General features: G+C 41.6%; 1 protein-coding gene across 1 annotated transcript in view; it reads left to right on the top strand.

The window, feature by feature from the left end:
* The window catches only part of FIG4 (FIG4 phosphoinositide 5-phosphatase), a 174623-nt gene that overhangs the window by 77503 nt on the left and 75640 nt on the right, over window positions 1–21480 (top strand). Inside the window, exons 11-15 of the mRNA XM_043890083.1 lie at window positions 9536–9669; window positions 10943–11059; window positions 13051–13096; window positions 14086–14234; window positions 15238–15404. Of these exons, the coding sequence (XP_043746018.1) occupies window positions 9536–9669; window positions 10943–11059; window positions 13051–13096; window positions 14086–14234; window positions 15238–15404 (613 nt within the window). The remainder of the gene's footprint in view (window positions 1–9535; window positions 9670–10942; window positions 11060–13050; window positions 13097–14085; window positions 14235–15237; window positions 15405–21480) is intronic.

The following is a 21480-nucleotide window of genomic DNA, read 5'->3' as shown; positions in this document are numbered from 1 at the left end:
AAGAAGGAAGCATGGAGATCAAACACCCACAGGCTAGCCTTGATAGAGTAACTTCCCTTGACAATCCAGAAGATCTGCTGGGCAAGATAATATGTGGTAATAGGATCTAAGGACTAGATTCAGAAATTGGGGTGCAGTTGTGGCTCAGGAATCTGGTGGACAGAGTGGTGACCTGGTCTCGTAATTCTGTGCTTCCATGTCAGAGTACACTGTCTGGTCAGCGTGTCTTGTGTATATGAGTAGGCAGCCAGGTCAAAAGCCTGGCGTGGAGGGTGGGAGACCAGGTAGGAAATTATATCTGTGTCTATTGCAACCAAATGAAGTGGAGGAATCTCATTCTGTGGCTAGGAAAACCCTGGGTATGAAAAGCAAGTGTTTTGCTATATTATGACTATGGCAGTTGGCCAACACCTAGTATCTGAGATTATTCTGAGAAGTTGGTTATAAGTATTTGTTGTTGTTGTTCGGTCACTTGGTCATGTCTGACTCTTTGCGACCCCATGGACTACAGCACACCAGGCTTCCCAATCTTTCACCATCTCCCAGAGTTTGCTCAAACTCAGGTCCATTGAGTCAGTGATACCATCCAATCATCTATCCTCTGTCACCCCCTTCTCTTTCTTCAGTCTTTCCCAGTGTCAGGGTCTTGTCCAAAAGTCAGATCTTCGTATCAGGTGGCCAAAGTATTGGAGCTTCAGCTTCAGTCCTTCCAATGAATATTCAGGACTGATTTCCTTTAGGATTGACTGGTTTGATCTCCTTGCTGTCCTAGGGACTCTCAAGAGTCTTCTTCAACACCACAGTTCAAAAGCATCAACTTTTCAGTGCCTAGCCTTCTTGATGGTCCAATTCTCACATCTATTATACATGATTACTGGAAAAACCATAGCTTTGAGTATACAGACCTTTGTCAGCAAAGTGATGTCTCTGCTTTTTAATAAACTCTCTAGGTTTGTCAGAGCTTTTCTTCCAAGGAGCAAGCGTCTTTTAATTTTATGGCTACTGTCACTGTCTGCAGTGATTTTGGAGCCCCAAAAGATTAAGTCTGTCACTGTTTCCATTTTTTCCCCATTTATTTGCCAAGAAGTAATGGGACCAGATGCCATGATCTTAGTGTTTAGACTGTTGAGTTTTAAGTCAGCTTTTTCACTCTCGTCTTTCACCTTCATCAAGAGGCTCTTTAGTTCTTCTTCATGATCTGCCATTAGGGTGGTGGCTTCTGCATATCTGAGGTTGTTGCTATTTCTTCTGATCATCTTGATTACAGCTTGAGCTTCATTCAGCCTGGCATTTCACATGATGTATTTTGCATAGAAATTAAATAAGCAGGATGACAATATACAGCCTTGACATACTCCTTTCCTAGTTTGAAATTGGTTCTAACTGATGCTTCTTGACCTACATACAGGTTTCTTAGGAGGCAGGCAGGGTGGTCTGGTATTCCCATCTCTTTAATATTTTCCACAGTTTGTTGTGACCCACACAGTCAAAGACTTTGGCATAGTCAGTAAAGCAGTAGATATTTTTCTGGAATTCCCTTATTTTTCCTGTGATCCAGCAGATGTTGGCAATTTAATCTCTGGTTCCTGTGCCTTTTCTAAATCCAGCTTGTACATTTGAAAGGCCTAGGTTCTCATACTGTTGAAACCCAGTTTGAAGGATTTTGAGCATTACCTTACTAACATGTGAAATGAGTACAATTGTGCGGTGGTTTGAACATTCTTTGGCATTTTTCTTCTTTGGGTTTGGAATGAAAACTGACCTTTTCCAGTCCTGTGGCCACTGCTAGATTTTCCAAATTTGTTGGCGTATTGAGTGCAGCACTTTAACAGCATCATCTTTTAGGATTTGAAAAAACTCACCTGGAATTCCATCACCTCCACTAGCTTTGTTCATAGTATTGCTTCCTAAGGCCTGCTTGACTTTGCACTCTGGGATGTCTGGCTCTAGGTGAGTGATCACACCATCATGGTTTTCTGGGTTATTAAGAATTTTTTTGTACAGCTCTTCTGTGTATTTTTGTCATCTCTTCTTAATATCTTCTGCTTCTATTTTATTCATAGTTTCTGTCCTTTATTGTGCCCATCTTGGCATAAAATGTTCCCTTGGTATCTCTAATTTTCTTGAAGAGATATCTGGTCTTTCCTATTCTGTTGTTTTCTTTTATTTGCATTGTTCACTTAAGAAGACTTTCTTATCTCTCCTTGCTATTCTTTGGAACTCTGCATTCAGATAGATATTTCTTTTTCTCCTTTACCTTTCGCTTCTCTTCTTTTCTCAGCTCTTTGTAAGGCCTCCTCAGCAGCCATTTTGCCTTTTTGCATTTCTTTTTCTTGGTGATGGTTTTGGTCACCACCTCCTATACAATGTTATGTCCATAGTTCTGTCCATAGTTCTTTAGGTACTCTATCAGATCTAATCCCTTGAATCTATTTGTCACTTCTACTGTAAGTGATTTGACTTAGGTCATACTTGAATGGCCTAGTGGTTTTCCCCACTTTCTTCAAGTCTGAATTTTGCAATAAGGAGCTCATGATCTGAGTCCCAGTCAGCTCCCAGTCTTGTTTTTGCTGACTGTATGACCTGGATAACCAAGATCATTAATTATAATAAGCATAATCCAATTTAATTAGAAACCAAGGAATCCTATGTCTATTTAAGGCTCCTTTTAACAGTTTTGAAGGTTTCCCTTGTGCCAAGGCAATCATAAAAACAGTGCCTGCCTCTCTGGGCTCACAGTCTAACAGGAGATGGTAAAGTGATGCAGGGATACCAAGACAGGGTTACGATGCTGTGAGAGCTTATAGCGGGAAAGAAGTCTTCCCTGAAGAAGTGATGAGTCAGTGCAACGCCTCTGAATGAAGAGGCCTTTACAGGGCCAAGAGGAAAGAGAGCAGCAGGTACAAAGGCCCTGGGATGGGAGGGCATAAGGTGCGTTTGAGGAAGAAAAGCCTCTCTGACTGGGTCTCAGAGAATCGGGCAGGAGAGCCTGTTGTGAGAAGAGGCTGAAGAGGTAGTTTTGCCAGACTTGTAGAGCCTTGTAGGGTGTGTTAATGAGTCAGGTCTTATCTTGACTTTCCAAAACCATTGAAGGTTTTGTAGAGTTGAGAAGATGGTGATCAGATTTCTGTTTTGAGAAGATTATCCTGATCTCAAGGTAGAGAAGGAATAGACTGGTACAGCCTAAAATCGATGTTGGAAGACCACATAGGGCTGTTATAATTATCCAGCAAAGGGTAACTGGCCTCAGCTAGGGTGGTATGGTAGAGGTGGAGAGGGGTAGACGCAGGCAGTGGACTCAGTGATGAGCTGGGTCTGAGAGGAGGGAGAGGCAGGGGTGAGACTTGATCCCGCGGTTTCTGACTCACTCAGGTGGATGGGTGGCGATGCCATTCACTGAGCCAGGGAACACTGTCTGTGAGGGAAGGTGGTCAGTGCGGTTTGAATGTGTTGAGGTTTGAGATGGGTTGAATCCTGTCAAAGGAGATGGAAAGTAGGTGGTAGCTATGTGAGGTGAAAGCTCAGAAGAGAGGTCTGGGCTGAGATGTGATATTATGGCCCATCTGAGTCCTGGCGATATTTGAAGACATGGCTGTGGAGAGGATGCCCAACCGAGGGTACCAAGAGAGAAGAGCAAAGAGCCTCTGGTCTCGACTTGAGAACCTCCAGCTCCTCATGTCCAGGTAGAACAGGCTGAATCCGTACAGGAGTTAGAGAGAGGACAGATGGAGAAGTGGGAGGAAAACCAGGTGAGTGCTGTGCTATGACAGCTAAGAGAAAGCAGGTTTTGTGATGAAGCAGGTAAGCAGTGGACAGTGGCAAAGGCTGCTGACGGGTCAGGTAAGATGAACACAGAAAATATGCTCATTGATACTCCCAACACCAGGGGTACTGAGTGAGATGGACTGAGCTCAGTTCAGTTCAGTCGCTCAGTCGTGTCCGACTCTTTGCGACCCCGTGGACTGCAACACACCAGGCTTCCCTGTCCATCACCAACTCCCGGAGCTTACACAAACTCATGTCCATCGAGTCAGTGATGCCATCCAGCCATCTCATCCTCTGTCGTCCCTTCTCCTGCCTTCAATCTTGCCCAGCATCAGGGTCCTTTCCAGTGAGTCAGTTCTCCTCATCAGGTGGCCAAAGTATTGGAGCTTCAGCCACAGCATCAGTCCTTCCAATAAATATTCAGGACTGACTTCCCTTTGGATGGACTGGTTTGATCCTCTTGGAGAAATGAAGCACCTAGTGAGAAATGTGGAAGAGTTGGTGTTTTCATCTGGTTGTTGTTTCTTGAAGAGATCATAGTGATGTGTGTGAAAGTGTTTGGGAAGGATCCGTTTGAGATCCTTAAGGAGAGGAGAGAATACAGGAAAGAGAAGGGATGATCGGGGCATAATGTACTTGAGAGGAAAGGAGGAAATCTGAAACCTGGAGGGAGGAGTTATTTTAATAGGAGAACAGAATCATAAGGGTACGTGTGTGTGTGTGTGTGTGTGTGTGTGTTATATGCATGCACATGCACTTACTTTCCCTCCTGATGGCTTTAACTTGTCCTTAAGGTCAGAGGGAAGGTTACCTGCTCAGAGCGAAAGTTTGAGGGTAGTGGAAGTTTCACAACCTTCATATATGTGGGAGGGTGGGTTGACCAGAGACCTCCAGGCAATGCTAAGGGTAAATTCCAGGTTGGTGGTGGCAAATTCCAGGATATTTTAAGTCGTGCTATTGCCTGACTTTTCCTGGCAGTGCTAGTGAATGGGTATAAGCACAGAAAGTGAAAGTCGCTCAGTCGTGTCCGACTCTTTGTGACTCCATGGACTATACAGTGCATGGAATTCTCCAGGCCAGAATACTGGAGCGGGTAGCCGTTTCCTTCTCCAGGAGATCTTCCCAATCCAGGGATCGAACCCAGGTCTCCCACACTGCAGGTGGATTCTCTACCAGCGGAGCCACAAGGGAAACCCAAGGATACTGGAGTGGGTAGCCTGTCCCTTCTCCAGGGGATCATCCCAACCCAGGAATCGAAACGGGGTCTCTTGCATTGCAGGCAGATTCTTTACCAGCTGAGCTACCAGGGAAGCCCAGACACACAGAGGAAGTAGATAACTGGGTTCATTTAGTTTTGCCATACAGGGATGACATAAAGGGCAGATCAGAGGGGTCCTGGGTGTTGGCAGTCTTCTAATTGAAGCGGACCGTGCAACCTGGGCTGGAGGAGGGCGAATCATGGAGAGGGTGGCAGGGAAAGCAGAGCTGTCAGTGGGCTGGGGTTCTTGTGAGGAGGGGTATTTAAAACAAGCTGTCTGAAAATAAAAGAGGTTCGGATAAGAAATGGTGAGGGCAGAGGAGTTACCTGTGGTGAATGGCTTGAGCTGGAGAGGTGAGGGTGGGAATGATGGCCTGGCCAGAGTGGAGGCAGAGCGTGGGCTGGGGCTGCAGACTGTGAGCCGGTTGCTGGGAGAGGGCCAGAGAACTGAGTGCGTGGGTTCAGAGGTGTGTGTGTCTGTGGGGGTGTGTGTGTGGGGGTGTGTCTGTGTGTGTGTCAGAGGAGGAACGTGATGAGGAGGGGAGCTGTGGACAGTCAAGCAGGAAGCTTTAGTTCTCCCTTTGTCACTCTTTGGCTTAGGAAATTATTGATCTGCTTCAATTAGATGACTGCCAACACCCAAAACTCCTGTAATATTATATATAATATAATAATTATTATTTTATTAATTATTAATAATTATCCATTGTTTTATTTTTTTAATTTTTTTTGGTTTTATTATTTAATTAAATTTGTGTAATGTTTACATCACATTTATTTAATAATAAATAATTATTATTACATAACATTTATTATATTAATATTAATTATTGATTATTATTTCTGAACTGATGTGAACAAAAGTCTAAAAAGTGATGTATTTAATACTCGATTTATTTGACAAAGTCAGTCCCTGATTGTCATTATATATTATTAATATAAAATATATTATATATATTAAATATTATATTATAATATATATAATGACTTAATTAGAATATAATTATAATATATAAATAATGTAATAATATATAATATAATGACAATATATATATAATGACAATCAGGGATTGACTTTGTAAAATAAATCAAGTATTAAATACATCACTTTTTAGACTTTTGTTTACATCAGTTCAGAAATTTCATCTCTCTTGCTGTCAATTCAGAATAATATAACACAATAGCTGGATGATCCATAACCTCAGCCTGATATCACACAGTAGCAATAAGAAACATAAAAAAATTCAAGAAGCAAAATTCTACTAACAAGAACCTTCATGAACAATTTTCTAATAAATGTATAGGCAATAAGATATTGTTTGTATAGAAATAAATTATTGCTGAAGCACTGAATTAAAAAGTTATCACTAGAATATAAATGTCAGCCTAAGTTAGTGAATTTTCTTCATATATTACAGAGTCCTTGTAGTGTAGTTAAAAGCTATGGTTAAATGGAAATTCATGATGTATGAAATAAACTATTTCTCTATTAAGTATGCAGGTTCAAAATATAATATCAGATACATGTGATTATAAAGTGTTCCTGCCCAGATATCTCAAATGAATATTTACTTCTTAATATTTAATTGCCGGTCAATAGATTTTAAAATCATTGTTGTTTATTATTTCATTGTCATACAAATCCTGACAATAATGAGAAAATACTTTGGAGATTAAGTTGCTGTTTTGTAGACTAGAAAAAATGTTTGATTGTTTTTGTCATCAATTACTTTATTCATAGGATAGAAGAAGATGTTTATTCAGTTCACTTGGAAGAAGTCCATGTTAACTAGTCAAAGTGTGTGTGTGTGTGTGTGTGTGTGTGTGTGTGTGTGTGTGTGTGTGTAGAGATCAAGGGATAGTCATTCTTTGTTCTGCCTCCATATGAAGTGTCTAAAATGGAACACCTTTCTTGATTTTTCTCTTTGGTCCTGTGTGTGAACTATCTCCTTCCCACCTCCTTCCCCCCTGTGTGTAAGTTTGAGACACTGCTTGACAAAAATTTTGCAGCAATCCTTACACCTTCAGTGCTGCTGCTCAGGATCAATAGGAAGCCAACCAAGGGTCTGATGTCATTATCCATCAAAGGACTTTAATCTGGGGGCCTTGGACGGCTATTGGGAGGATCTCTGAACCCTTTGAAATGATGTACAAAGTCATTTGCATATGTAGTTTTCATCTGGTTGTTAAACGAGTCTGTGACCCAAGGATAGTTGATTAAACAATTCAGTAACGAATCCACTGTGGGCAGACTGCATAAAGCATGCTCTTTGCATAGAGATGATCCAAAGTTGATGAAATAACCTTACCTCTGCATCTCCTTAAATGTCAGATTTGACATAAGAAATTCACAAACTTTTTGTTTCTCTAGTTGGTTTAAAATACTTTTGAGAAAAATTCCAGGTATGTAATTTAATTTTCTCAGATGTAAAAATAAGCTAATATTTGTTCACCTAAAACTGATTTATCACTGGTCTTAACTCTAATTCCTCCATTTGATATATACAGTTGTGCAAAATAGATACGTTTTCTTTTGTTTCCTTGGTGATTATCTAATTAAATTCATGACAGTTGAAAAGTAACCACCATGGTTGAAAACAGCGTAGACCTATCTTGATGCCAGTAATAGTCCGTATTGCTGAGTTACTTTTTGTTTTCATGTTTGTTTCTGAGTAAAGTCCTGATCAGAATAATAATACAAATGGTCTGTTTTGTATTAATATTTACCATGCATCAGATGCTCTGTTAAGAAATTACGATGTTTCATCTCATTTAAACCTCACAGTAATCCTTTAAGGGAGGTGCTACTGTTACCCGTTTTATTTATTTTTTTTAATTTTTATTTTTTTCATTTATTTTTATTAGTTGGAGGCTAATTACTTTACAGTATTGTAGTGGTTTTTGCCATACATTGACATGAATCAGCCATGGATTTACATGTGTTCCCCATCCTGATCCCCCCTCCCGCCTCCCTCCCCATCCCCTCCCTTTGGGTCTTCCCAGGGCACCAGCCCCGAGCACTTATCTCATGCATCCAACCTGGGCTGGTGATCTGTTTCACCATAGATAATATATATGTTTCAATGCTATTCTCTCAGATCATCCCACCCTCGCCTTCTCCCACAGAGTCCAAAATTCTGTTCTATACATCTGTGTCTCTTTTTCTGTTTCTCATATAGGGTTATTGTTACCATCTTTCTAAATTCCATATATATGCGTTAGTATACTGTATTGGTGTTTATCTTTCCGGCTTACTTCACTCTGTATAATGGGCTCCAGTTTCATCCATCTCATTAGAACTGATTCAAATGTATTCTTTTTAATGGCTGAGTAATATTCCATGGTGTATATGTACCATAGCTTTCTTATCCATTGGTCTGCTGATGGGCATCTAGGTTGCTTCCATGCCCTGGCTATTATAAACAGTGCTGCGATGAACATTGGGGTGCACGTGTCTCTTTCAGATCTGGTTTCCTCAGTGTGTATGCCCAGGAGTGGGATTGCTGGGTCATATGGCAGTTCTATTTCCAGGTTTTTAAGGAATCTCCACACTGTTCTCCATAGTGGCTGTACTAGTTTGCATTCCCACCAACAGTGTAAGAGGGTTCCCTTTTCTCCACACCCTCTCCATCATTTATTGCTTGTAGACTTTTGGATAGCAGCCATCCTGACTGGCGTGTAATGGTACCTCGTTGTGGTTTTGATTTGCATTTCTCTGATAATGAGTGATGTTGAGCATCTTTTCATGTGTTTGTTAGCCATCTGTATTTCTTCTTCTTACCCATTTTATAGATGAGGAAATTCAGAAAAGTTGAGAGGGTCTCAACTGGCTGGTAGGAGGCAGAGAATGAGCTCCAAGCTCACAGCTGAGTAATAACACACCAGCTCCTCTTGAATGGGAGGCAGTGTGGTCTCTCCGGAGCTACAGCAGGCAGGCAAGGAGGTGGACTGCTCAGATGTAGTCCCATCCACCCCTCTCAGCTTTAGTACATTCAGCCACAGCGTAAAAGGGGAAGACATGACTGCCTTGGCTACCTCCAGGGGATTTTATGAGAGTCAAGTTTAAAATCATATGAAAGGCTATGAAAACGCTGTCCGCTCTGCCAGTTTGGGGATTATTCATCCAAGCCCACTTGATTTCTGTCTGGTCCTGAGCTGACTGGGGCTTGGGGGTCCTTTCTTCTGGTCTTTGGGGAGTTTTCCTTTGCCACAATGGGGTGTGGGGGATGTAGGACAGGCCTGTGTGGGCTGAGCTGGACTTGTTGGGACTGCAGGAGGTTACGAGCAAGAAATCTGATCTCCTTGAGTCTTTAGTGCTCGTTGTCTGTTGATCGTAATTCAGTGGCGTATTTATTTCTTTGCATTTATTTTAACCTTAATAAGGTAGGTTTCATTTTTTTTATATTTAGCACTTCATCTTTTTGTCTTGCCTTAGTGGCAAAGTTATGTTAAAAGTCTGTTTCTCCAGTTTAAGACAGTTTGAACACTGACGATGTTTAATTTTTGGAAAAGGAACGAGAAAAAAGGAAGCATGAGAGAATTCTGAGCGAAGAGCTTGTAGCTGCTGTGACCTACCTCAACCAGTTTTTGCCTCCCGAGCACACGATTATTTATATTCCGTGGGACATGGCGAAGTACACCAAAAGGTGAGCAGATGCTCGTCTGTCTGCTTAGGTTTTCCTCTTCTTGTGATGTAGAATAGCAGGAAGCAACCTCCCCTGTAAAATTACTCTTATTTTCCTTTGTGAACCTGCTTGAGGGGCTGTTTAACTGCTGGTGTATAATTAGAGGGCTTAAATTACTTGATCAAACTCTTTTTGCCCACCATTTTTACCATTTGCAAATTCTCTTTGAAGTATCTAGTGACTTCAGAACACCTCTCCTCTGCTGCTTCTCCTCAAAGGCATTAGTTTCACCTTTTTTTTTTTTTTCTATTTCATTCTATCTCCCTGTTTAATTCCTTTCTCAGACGCCACTTTCAGATGTTCTCACTCATGGGTGAGCCAGCACTAACTCCCACCATTTATAGTAAATCCAGACCCCTTGGTGTAATGTGAAAGCCCTAACATCTGGTTGGTTCCAGAATGTAATAACTCCTTTATTCCCAGGGCTATTCTGCTTCTGAAAAGCTAACCGTCATGTTCTGTCTCCAGCGTAGCAGCCGAAGTCCAGTTCTGGACCCTTTGTTCCTATTGTTTCCTCTCCTTCCACTCCTCCTCCCTCCTCCCCAGGGTGCTTTCCCACCTCTCTTACCGTCAAGTTCTGATTCAAAACTCATCTCTTCCAAGGAACTCTCATTAACCTTGCACTGTCCTTTGACTCACTTGCTGGGCGTCATACAAACGCTAGGTTCACATCAAGGTCTCGCTCTCTCATTTTCTTAATGTCACTGTATTGTTTTGCACTTGACTCATTGTACTTTTCTCTGAATCATTTCATGTAGTTAGATCCATGCACGTGCACACACACATACACACACTTCCCAGAGTATAAGCCTGGTTACTGGTTGTTGCCATTCATAGTAATTTACTTACCAGTGTTTTCTTCCCGAACAGCTCCACTGAGCATTGTGCTCTCTTCACATTTCATGACTGCGTGTTGACTTCACTGACTCCACTCTTGGGGAGTGAAAGGCTTCGGAAAAGGCTCTTGCTGGGAGATGCCATGTGCCAAGTTTAAGGCTTGCCAATAGTTGCTATTGAGTGACAGGCCCTTCTTGTGCCAAATCTTGCTAGTTATTGAGTACACCTTGCATTCTAGAAATTAATTCTTACAATGTCCCTATTGAGTACAAACCAGAGATTTAAAAAATTGCATTCCCAAGTATCATTACTGTAGCCTTTGCTTTAGGTATAAGCATAGGTGCATGTTAAGAGTCGGGCCCTTCTCACTTCTCTTACTCTTCTTCCTTGTTCTCAGCAAGCTGTGTAATGTTCTAGATCGCCTGAATGTGATTGCAGAAAGCGTGGTGAAGAAAACAGGCTTCTTTGTAAACCGCCCCGATTCTTACTGTAGCATTCTGCGGCCAGATGAAAAGTACGTATGGTGTTTTAAACCCTAAAAGATATCAAGAAGTTAGCTCTTATAGACAAAAAGTATTCTAGACATGAGCAGTTTGTACTTCTTGGAAGATAGATGACTTTATTCCTTTGGGGAGACGACACCCTGTCCATGTGTTTGTGGAATGAACATTCATGAGGGTGGGAGATTCTCCTGGCAGCTACATACCTTGAGATAGAAGCCACAGAATCTCTTGCTTCTTAGAATAAATGTTACATAAAGTATTTCTGTAAAATAAAACTTTCTGTAATGAATTCTGTGTTTCAGTATTAAATAGCAGGAAATTTTTTTCTTATGCACCCATCTATAGATTAGTATTTATACTAACATTTTAATGAAATTTGTCACTGTATTAGTTATTTGCTCACAGATCTTTCTTCACTGGGGCTTCCTTGGTGGCTGAAACAGTAAAGAATCTGCCTGCAGGAGACCCGGGTTCAATCCCTGGGCCAGGAAGATCCCCTGGAGAAGGAAATGGCAATCCACTCCAGTATTCTTGCCTGGAAAATCCCATGGACAGAGGAGCCTAGTGGGCTACAGTCCATGGGGTCCCAAAGAGTCAGACCAGTCTATACTAACATTTTAATGAAATTTATCACTGTATTATAGTTATTTGCTCACAAATCTTTCTTCATTACTACTTTGTGAGCTTGTTCAGATCAAGCATCTGTGCTTAATTTATCTTTAAAGAACCAATATTATGTATTTCCAGCATTTTATTTTCAGTTAACAAAGTTAACTATAATGGTAAAGAAAAAACATGCAAAAAGCAAGGGAAAAAAAAACACCTAACCAATTATTAATGTGTACATCTTTGCAAGTAATCCTACTGTTATAGTTTGAATTGCAGGGCACCTGTGACCAGGGTCCCTAAGACCCCTCCCGGGCTCTGTGATTTCCTAAGAGAACTCAGGGGTCGCACTGTATTGTTGTCCTCTTGGCTATGTTTTATTGTGAACAAGCAAAACAAAGCAAAATTAGCCAAGGAAGAAAGCACATGGGACAAAGTCCAGAGGAAATGAGGCACTCGCTTCCAGAGTCCTCTCCTGGTGGAGTCACACAAAGTATGTTCAATTCCCCCAGCAACTTGTGACAGCGAACGTGAAGTGTTGCCAACCAGGGGAAATGATTAAAGACTCAGTGCCAGGGTTTTTACTAGAAGTGGTCCCACAGGCAGCTCTGCCTGGCAGCTACCAAAATTTCAGGCTCCCAGAAGGAAAGGCTGTTCAGCAAACCACGTTGTTTCTACAGACAGCTTAGGCACCACGAGCCATGCTTATCTGTTCTGGGAATAGTGGAAATTAAAGTTCCCAGCGCCAGCCAAGGGCCAGCCTTGTAAGCGGGCCTTTCTGAGGATAGCAGTCAGGCCTGCTGTGTTAACTCTTTTTCTGCACTGCACCTTCTTTTAAATAATTAAAAGATTAATGCCATTACATAGTGCTTATAATAGAATATTTCCTCATGCCTTCATTGGCACATGGAGAAAACATGTGGAAAGGAAAATAATAAAGAAGTTTGTAAAAACAATGAAAGGACTGTAGCAAAGCTCCACGAAGAAAAGCTGAAGGAAGTAGAACCTCCTAAAGTCGAGGGGAGAAGGAGCAGGCCTGGTAGATTGTATTATAAAGTGGATCTGCAATTATTATTCATGTCTATAGAGACCAAACAGGAAATGAGCTTAAATTAAAGTAAGAGATTTTGGATGAACGTGGGTGACAAAATGCGGGTGTGTGGGGCCGAAGCAGGTTAAGATGCTCCTTTCCAGGCCTCCCTTTGAGGAGAGCATGGGTAGCATTCCATCTCTGTTATTTGCAAATTCACTTACTGAGAAAGTAAACTGAATCAACTGATTATTCAGGGGCATTCAGCCCTATTACTTTGATTCTTAATAAAGAGCTGGTACCAAATATGAATATAGATTATGTTATTAAATATTGTAAAATTAAAGCATGTATTTTTAAACACAGGTGGAATGAACTAGGAGGATGCGTGATTCCCACTGGTCGCCTGCAGGTATAGATGACATTGTGTTAATAATGAACAGAATCTGTATTCACTGTGTGTGATGTTTTCTGAAAGCAACCATGGAGAGAGATACTTCTTACTGAATGCAACATTATTAATCATTTGAGAACAAGTTTTAATGCCTTACAGCTAGTGTTTAACTCTTGAAAAGGATGTGTGGCTGAAATAGTAATAGCCTGTAGATTTTTGGGGGGGCTTCCCTGATAGCAGTGCAGGAGACCCGGGTTCAATTCCTGAGTTGAGAAGACCCACTAGAGAAGGGACAGGCTACCCACTCCAGTATTCTTGGACTTCCCTTGTGGCTCAGCCTAGTAAAGAATCCACCTGCAATGCTGGAGACCTGGGTTTGATCTCTGGGTTGGGAAGATCCCCTGAAGAAGGGAAAGGCTACCCACTCCAGTATTCTGTCCTGGAGAATTCCATGGACTCTATAGTCCATGGGGTCACAAAGAGTCAGACACAACTGAGCAACTTTCACTTTCATAGATTTTTTCCACATAATATAAAATTATTGGAAATAGAAACATAAACAGAAATGTGTAAAGAATAAATTAGAAGGACTTTGGAAAATGAGCCAGATAATCACTATATATATTAATTATGCTTTAAGAATGAAACAGCCCCTCAGTCACTAAATATTTTGGTTTGTACAGTAAAGGAGATAGACCAGGAGGAAAAGCACATATTTAACTAATTGGTACATGTGGAAAATGTTAGCTATTTGTTTTATCTTGTTAAACTATAGAAAAATTCAAATATAGACTAGAAGGTATAATGATGCTATTGGAGCAATATTGTAAATAGCAAATATAACCTTTTTTTTTTTAATATAACCTTTTATAATGAAAAAAATGCTTCATTATTTGTTCAGGAATAACACCCTACTTGCAGCTTGTCTTCTTAAAGAAATCTTGAGTAGGATGGAAGTAGTTCTGATGACTGAATAATGATTGACCATTTAAGGTGTTTCTCTTTAGACTGGTGTTCTTAGAACCAACTGTGTGGACTGTTTGGATCGCACCAACACAGCACAGTTTATGGTGGGGAAATGTGCTTTGGCTTATCAACTGTACTCCTTAGGCTTAATTGACAAACCAAATCTACAATTTGATACAGATGCAGTTAGGTAAGCCTTATTTTTTTTTTTGCCTTTCAAATGCTGGTAATGACAGAAAGCAAACTTGATTAATCATAAAGGACTTTTATGAACTTATTTCCCCCTTTGGCTTCTCAAAAATTATGTTGTTAAAAGACGTTATTTAAATTTGGTAACATCTATTTCTATTAAAGCCCTGTGTGTTGTTGCCATGGTTTTGTTTTCCTATTCATGTTAATTATCAAAAAACACTGTGTACTTTAGATAAATCCAAACTAGTGAGTTTCTTTAAAAAAAGAAAAGATCTCAGACTGTGTTAGGAAAAAAGTAATATGTCTTCATATATTTTGAATTAAACAGGTAAGATAGATAAAAGATTGGTTCTTCGGTAAGAAACACTGTTATTTCACTGTCCATTGGGTCCATGACAGTGCATGAAGTAGTGTTTCTTGAAAGGCAGTGATGGCTATTATCAGTCCTCTGAGATAGTCATCAAGGCTGTGTCCATAAGAGTGCTCAGCTCACAAATGGCCAGATCTCAGCCATCACTGCTTTAAAAAACCTTAACAGGCACTTGAAGAAACATAAGTTTCAAACATGTATTTCTAGGAAAGAATATGGTTTGATGTGACAAGAGCTTGTCCTTTCTTGCAAAGGCAATTCAGAGAGAACAGGAAATTCTGTCATGGGAGGTAAATTGAGCTGGCAGGCTGCAGAAAGTTAGGAATCTTTTAAGAGAGTGGAACCACCTTGGTCTAGCCTTGGGTGGGTTATGCCTTTTTGGTCCCCCTGCTTCTTTTTTTTTTCTTAGAGTTTTCTGTGACTTTGTTGCTTATTGGACTATTACTATAAAATATAATACATTTTGTATATGTATTTATCTTCAAGATGTTGAAGAGTCTACTTGAAAAGAAAGGCTCAGAGGAATTCATGTAGGACAAGACTTGTTTTGAGTTTGTAGCTAAGTGAATAAGGTGTATAATACTTTGGATGAAATTCTTTAGTGTTTGTGTGTTTTACTTGGGCTTCTTAGGTTGTTTGAGGAACTCTATGAAGACCATGGGGATACGCTGTCCCTTCAGTATGGTGGTTCCCAACTTGTTCATCGTGTAAAAACCTACAGAAAGATAGCACCGTGGACCCAGCACTCAAAAGACATCATGCAGACCCTATCTCGATATTACAGCAATGCCTTTTCAGGTAATCCTGGAGTTATATGCATTTCTGAGACTTACCCTGATGCACATTTTTCTCTTTTACATATCCCTGTTTTTAAAGCTAACTGGAAAGGTAATGTCAAAGTTAAATATTTTAAAAGTTTAAATAAAACAGAATCTGTCACTTAGGAGGCGCTCAGTAAATATGCAGTAAATGAATGAATAAACTTTGTATTTTAAGTAGGGCACTTGGGCCACCCATAACTGGAGCTTTTATATACTTCACAGTACTGTAATTCCTTGGCTTCTGCCTCATTCCTGGTTTCTGCTTATAATGAAAATGAAAGTCACTCTGTCGCATCCCACTCTTTGCAACCCTACGGACTATACAGCCCATGGAATTCTCTAGGCCAGAATACTGGAGTAGGTAGCCTTTTTCCTTCTTCAGGAGATCTTCCTGACCCAGGGATCGAACCCAGGCCTCCTCCATTGCAGGCGGATTCTTTACCAGCTGAGCCACCCGGGAAGCCCTGGTAATACATAGATCAATTTAAGAGTGTTGAGTAATTATTTTTAAATAGAGTTCATCATTTTAACATTTGTCTAAGAATGTGAAATCACTGATTCTTTTAAATGTCAGCTAGAAATGGGAAGTAACATTAACACTAAATTTTAGTCTTTTCTTATTTTATGACTTGGGAGTACTAACAGCAACAGGTGGTTAAAATGACACTTGTTCTGCCTCCGTTCTGATGTCACCCACCAAAGTGATTGTGAGACAGGTCCCGTGCACAGAATTTTTAAAGGAAGAGCTCAGGTTGATTTTGTGAGTCTTGGACTCTTGAACTAGATTAAAGATAAAAACGTTTACAAAGTGTAGAGAAGAGAGATCGGCAAAGAGATTCTTTGAGTTTTCGCTACGCAGTGACTGTCCCCCACCCCTGCTTCTTAACCTCCAGCCTGGAGAGAACTGGACTCTGGGCAGGCTTAATGTAGTGTTCTTTCGTTGGAGGGACCCGGTGGAGCTGCTGTGTGGCAAAGCTGAAGCAGAGGGATGGGCTGAGTTGCCATGTTGGGAATGGCCTCCCCTCCTAGAGTTGGTTAAGCCAAAGGATCATTAGACCTACCAGGTGGCCAGAGGTGGGCCCCGTGGGGGAGGGTGCTGGCATGGCACTGGCCTAGGTCCTGGCCAGAGGGACCATAGCAGCGGGAACCAGGAGGTGGTTGATCACCGGCTTCCCAAGGAAGGAGTCGCAGGAAAATGCCTGATGTGAGAAGATGCCTGTGCCCACACCAAGGGAACTGCAGCTGTCCCCAGTGCTGGAAACCTCAGGAGAGTACATGAAAACATCCACAAAAGAGTCAGCCTTCAGCCTTTTCCGTGCCCAGAGAGAATGCAAAGGCGGTTTGCTATACTACTGTGCAGGCATATTCGTTTTCTGTGCTATCTAACAAATTACTGAAAAATTGAGAGCTTAAAGCAACATATATTCATTATCTCATGATTTCTCTGAGTCAGAATTCCAGGCACAGTTTAGCCAGGTTCTCTGCAGAGGGTCTCACCAAGTTGTAGTGGAGATGTCAGTCAGATTGTGGTCTCTTCCGGAGGCCTGATTCGGGGAGGATCTGCTTCCCTGCTCATGTGCTTGTTGGGGGAATTCAGTTCGTTGTGGACTTGTTCCTTGTAGGGCTCATGGCAGCTTGCGTCTTCATCACTGGCATGGGAAAGGGTCTCTGGAATGAGTCTTCTGGCAAGACAGTCTTATATAACATAATGTAACTGTGGGGTGACATGCCATCACTTTGCCATATACCATTGCTCAGAAGCAAATCATGGTCCCACTCACACAGAAGCAAAATCTGTGACAGTTTCCTAAGGCTGCTGCAACAGAATACCAAGAACTAGGTGATGTAAAACAACAGAAACTTATCTCACAGTTCAGTGGTAGAAGGTCGGCGTCAAGTTGTCAGCAGAGCCAAGTTCACTCTGAAGTCCACAGAGGAGAATGCTTCTTCCCAGCTTCTGATATTTTGCCAGCAGTCCTCGGTGTTCCTTGGCTTGCAGCTGTCTTGCTTCCATTGTCACACGGTCTTCTTCCTCTGTGTCTAGGTCTGTGTCAAGTTTCCCTCTTCCTGTAAGAACACCAGTCACATTGGATTAGCACGCATGCACACTCAGTCACTTCAGTTGTGTCCGACCCTTTGTGACATGGGCTGTAGCCCGCCAGCCTCCTCTGTCCATGGGATTTTCCATGCAAGAATACTGGGGTGGTTGCTATCTCCTTCTCCAGGGGATCCTTGACCCAGGGATCAAATCCGTGTCTCTTATGTCTCCTGCATTGGCAGGCCCGTTCTTTACCACTAGTGCCACCTGCAAAGCCCTAATTGGATTAGGGTCTACCCTAATTCAGTATGGCATTATCTTAACTTGATTCAGGCTTCCCAGGGGGTGTAATGGTAAAGAATCCGCCTACCAATGCAGGAAATGCAGGAGACCTGGTTTGATTCCTGGGTCAGGAAGATCCTTTGGAGAAGGAAATAGCAACCCATTCCAGTATTTTTGCTTGGAAAATCCCATGGACAGAGGAGCCTGGTGGGCTACAGTCTATGCGGTCACAAAGAATCAAATGCAACTGAGCACACATAACTTGATTATGTCTGAAAAGACCCTAATTTCAAATAAGATTACATTAATGGATATTGGGGTTTAGGGCTTCAGTATATCTTTTTAGAGAGAAACAATTCACTACATAACCCAGGATATCTATCACACGAAAGCATGAACAGCAGGAAGTGGGGAGCATGGGGGTCACTTTGGAGTCAAGATCAAGTAAGACCATCCCTGTTTCCATGCTGCAGAGGGGTCGGAAGCTGGTTGGCAGCCTGGTGGGTATGGGGGGATGTGCAGGACAGACCTAGAGGTCCTGTGTGGTCTGGCCCCGCCTGCCTTGCCATTCTGCCATTCATGCCATCCCCTTCCCCCACCGCGGCTCTCCAGGCACACGGACCTTCTCACTCTTTCCTGACTAGGTTAGGCTTCCTCTGCCAGAGGTTCCTCCTGTACCCCCTTGGAACATGGGAACATAAGACTACAGCCTTCTGAGGCTTTCAGAGCTCACTCTGCTTTCACTTTCTCAAGGAAGGTACTCCAGGGTTTGTTCTTGTATCATTCTGTGCCTTTGCAGCACTTGGCCCAATTGCACTTAAATCCTTGACTGTGCTATTAGTTGTGTTGTGTGTCCCTGTGTCCCCCGCCGTGAGACCCATGAGCTCATGAGCATCTTATTTACTACTGGTTCACTATGGTGTCCCTGCTGCCTTGCTCATGGCACATGAGTTAATTCATTACCTATGCCCTCCTCAGCTTCCCCTTTTCCCTGAATTCAGAAATCAACAGGGCTAAGTATATCAGCTTAATAACATGTAGCTTATCAGTAATGCTCTTAGACTGCTCAAATCATGTCTTTTGAATTCACTAAGAATTATGGCCATTGTGCAGATGGTAAGCTCAATGCATAACATAAACCACAAAGCCACTATAGACCTTTAGAGTGTTTGGATATTACTCTGTATGCATGACTCCTTGAGCTGGATTTAGGAACTTTACAATCAAAGTATATTAATCTGAACAAAAATCAAGAGTTAGGAAAGTCAAATTTAGAAATTCAGGTCAGTGGTGTAAGTTGACATTCTAGATTTCTAAAGCAAAAATATTGAAGTATTCCCATCATCCTTTATTACACTTATTGCTATAGTTCCCAATGATATTAATATATATCGATAGATTCCAAGTGGCTACAACATTATTGCAAATCATTATTATAAATAGCTAAAACACTAAAAATAACATGTGGTTTCACTTGTTTTTGTAAACTAGAATGGTTTTAAGGTAGTCTCTCTGGAGGCAGTCTCACTGGCTGTGCTTCATTACTGTACTGGTTTTCTAGGACTTCTGTAACAAAGCAGTATGAGCTGGGTGCCTTAAAATGACAGAAATGTGCTGTTTCACAGCCCTGGAGGCTTTAAGTTAGAAATCAAGATGTCAGCAGGGCTGTGCTCCCTCTGGAGGCTCTGGGGGAGGTTCCTTCCTTGCTGCTTATCTTCTGATGGTTTGCTGATGATCCTTGGCTGGCAGTTAAAACTGGGGGGCTTTCATTTCTGTCTCCGGTGTCACATGATGTTCTCCTCTCCTGTTGTGTCTTCGTGCTGTTCTCCTCCCCGGGTGCTCGTGTCTCTTCTTATGAAGACACCAGTCATACTGAATGCAGGGCCTGCCCCATTCCAGCGTGGCTGTATCTTAACAGGACTACATCTGCAAAGACTTGATTTGCATATAGGGTCATATTCACAGGTCCTGGGGCTTAAGACTTTTAACATCTGTTTTGTGGGGAACACAGTTCAGCTTCAACAGCTGTGTAAGTCATGTGCCAACAAGTACATATACCTCTGGGTATGTGTTATCATGAACAAGGTTTAAAACTGTCCTGAGGAAAGGGTCATCCAGTCTGCTGTCCTCTCCTGTTCAGGGCTGTTCCTGAATTGGGAGTTATTATTGACACTTAGGGCTTCCCTGGTGGCTCAGAGGTTAAAGCATCTGCCTCCAGTGTGGGAGACACTTAAGGACCAAGTCGTGTGTTTTTCACTAAGATTAGAGCACAGAGAGTGAATGTGTAGCTGTGTGTGATTAAAAACGAAAGGAGAACAATTAAAAGACAGAAGGTAGTCGTAAGTAAGTAACGTGCACACGATGGAAAGGTAACGCGAAATTATGCACAACTGAAAGAGGAACTATTATGAAAGGAATTATTTTATGAATGATATGGCTAAAACAGACTTCTTTATTTTGAGAAGCATGGTGCCACTGGGGTATACAACTTAATTTTAAATTACAATGGATATTATATAATGGTAATATATTAACAGAACCATTTTCTTTAAGCACTCAAGATAACTTTGTGAATCAGTCTGTCCATGTTATGTCTCCGAGGTAGACAGGAAGGTACTTGAAATTAGGTTGTTAAGAATTCTATCCTTGGTTCATGTATTCATATATATTCCGATGAATATATTCAGATGAATACTATGTGGGTAACCCAACTGACTCCCCTTTAGGTTCATTTTAAAAACTGTTTTGAGTTTTCACATATTATTACCATGTTCTGGGGTTTCTTTCTAGGAAATGTCCTTTGGTTTCTCTTATAACTGGCTACATAAGCAGTTGTAGGATGTCAATAAGAAAAGAACAAGTACCTAGGCATTCTCTTGGATGTTAGGAGGAAGTTTATAATTGTAATTCCTTGTCAAGCTCTAATTTTCTTTTATATTTATGTGTAGGTAAACCTGAATATTTTTTTCTGAAGCTTATTTAATTGATATCCTATTTTAAGAAAAAAGAGATAAGATACCTGCACAGTTAATAGTAGACCAGCTGTATATACATATATATACACAAGTATATATACATATATATGTGTGTGTGTGGTGTTGTTGTTGTTTAGTTGCTCATTCATGTCCAGCTCTGTGACCCCATGGATTGTAGCCCGCCAGGCTCCTCTGTCCATGAGATTTCCCAGGCAAGAATACTGGAGTGGGTTGTCATTTACTTCTCCAGGGGATCTTCCCGACCCAGGGACTGAACCCCTGTCATTATATGCTCACTGCTGTATGTGGTCAGTTTCTCCCCTCTGCTGCCTCATTTTCAAGAGCACACCTTATGTTTTCCATCTAACCTTTCCTTCTATTCTTAACCACAACCACTGCTCACAAAAGCTCTGCTCTCCTAAAGCAAAACCTCTTGGAAGAGTTATCTGCACACCTGTCCCTCTCTCACATCCTGTTCTCTCCACCTGCTTCACTGAGCCTCTGCCCTGTCATGCCCCCAAACCTGGGCTTGTCACAATCACCCACAATGTCCCACTGCCAAACCAGGGGCTCCTTTCCTGTGTTCTCCTTGCTCAGCTGTTCGGCAGTTTGTATCACGGTGGAGCACTCCCTCTTTCTTGAAACTCACCTCTGTGCTGCCTCTGCCAGTCTCGCTGGTAACTTCTCCTGCCCTATTTCTAAACTCTCCTCTTCTCTTTCTACACTTTTACCTTACGGGCATCTCACCCAGCTTTTAA

This window comes from Cervus elaphus, chromosome 28 (assembly GCF_910594005.1).
Source record: "Cervus elaphus chromosome 28, mCerEla1.1, whole genome shotgun sequence".
Lineage (NCBI taxonomy): Eukaryota > Metazoa > Chordata > Mammalia > Artiodactyla > Cervidae > Cervus > Cervus elaphus.
This window is presented reverse-complemented; position numbering and strand designations above follow the sequence as displayed.